Source organism: Trichinella spiralis, assembly GCF_000181795.1.
Source record: "Trichinella spiralis strain ISS 195 chromosome Unknown Scfld3000, whole genome shotgun sequence".
In the NCBI taxonomy this organism is placed as follows: domain Eukaryota; kingdom Metazoa; phylum Nematoda; class Enoplea; order Trichinellida; family Trichinellidae; genus Trichinella; species Trichinella spiralis.
Genome location: NW_003529939.1, coordinates 1 through 1,088, shown reverse-complemented (window position 1 = coordinate 1,088; position 1,088 = coordinate 1). Strand labels below are relative to the sequence as shown.

Genomic DNA, 1,088 nt, shown 5'->3' with positions numbered 1-1,088 from the left:
CAATAACATGAATAATACCCACCGAAGCTATTGATGGTAAATGCGTTTCTACAGCTGATGGATGAACCACATCCACACCAATTACCAATGCATTATTCTTATACAAATAATTATCCAAACTAAACAAAAAACTTCCATTCAAGAATTTTTCATACGCATTCATAAATTCAATATCATACATTTCATCTTCCAGTAATTTTGTATTGATGCCACCAATTTTCATATTTATTTTCATCGCAATATTTAACATCGTCGAATAACTCTTCTTTATTGCTACATCACTTATTGTTTTCAGTAATACACACTGAGTGACCAATCCAAAAGTGATATCACCACAAGATTTCACTTGAGCTTAAAAAAGGTAAAAATACATTCAGCATTAATAAAATAAATTTCATCATATAACAACAAAACAATCATTACCATATTGTTCAGATGAAAATAACGCAACAAATACCAAATCACATTTTATTCCATCTCTGTCACATTTGTCAGCAATACGTTTGAATACCATTTCTACGGTATCATTTTTCCGCGCTTGTTCATAAAATTTTGGGCTGTCCGGCATTTCAATTCCTGTACTACGACATGTTCTGACAATTTGCAGAAAAAATTCCCTAAAAATCAAGCAAATAATCAACAAAGCTAATATGATTTATTAATGAAATTTTGCAATACTCACTGTAACATTGATGCTTTATGTGGTGGTAGAAACGATACAAATCCAAATGATTCACAATAAGCAGATTCAAAAAATTTAAATTCATTCGAATTCCATGCTCCATCTTTTGGTGTAAGAATTATTTGCTAAACATATGAGAAAAATTATGAAACAAATATTTTTCAAAATGAATGATATGAATAATTATTATTTACACGTCCTCCATTTCCTTTACCATATTCCAACCTAGGCGGAGGCAAGACTCGTCCATCAACAATCATTGGTTCCGCTTTAATTTGTACGCCAAAACTTTTCAAAAATGGATCACTATTGAAATTTGATTTCTTGACCATGTCAATACACTTTAGATTTCGAGTAGGAGCGTCTGTCGAAGCAAACTAAATATAACAATTTATTCATTATTATC

At 30.7% G+C, this 1,088-nt stretch overlaps 1 protein-coding gene across 1 annotated transcript; it reads right to left on the bottom strand.

Moving 5' to 3' along the window:
• Window positions 1-7: 7 nt before the first annotated feature.
• Window positions 8-1,059, bottom strand: Tsp_14286 (putative protein tag-76; the record flags this gene model as incomplete). The annotated part of the gene is made up of 5 exons (XM_003368147.1): window positions 8-119; window positions 180-351; window positions 424-617; window positions 683-807; window positions 877-1,059. Coding segments are annotated over 5 exons (786 nt in total), but the record flags the coding sequence as incomplete, so codon positions are not given.
• Between the last annotated feature and the right edge of the window lie 29 nt (window positions 1,060-1,088).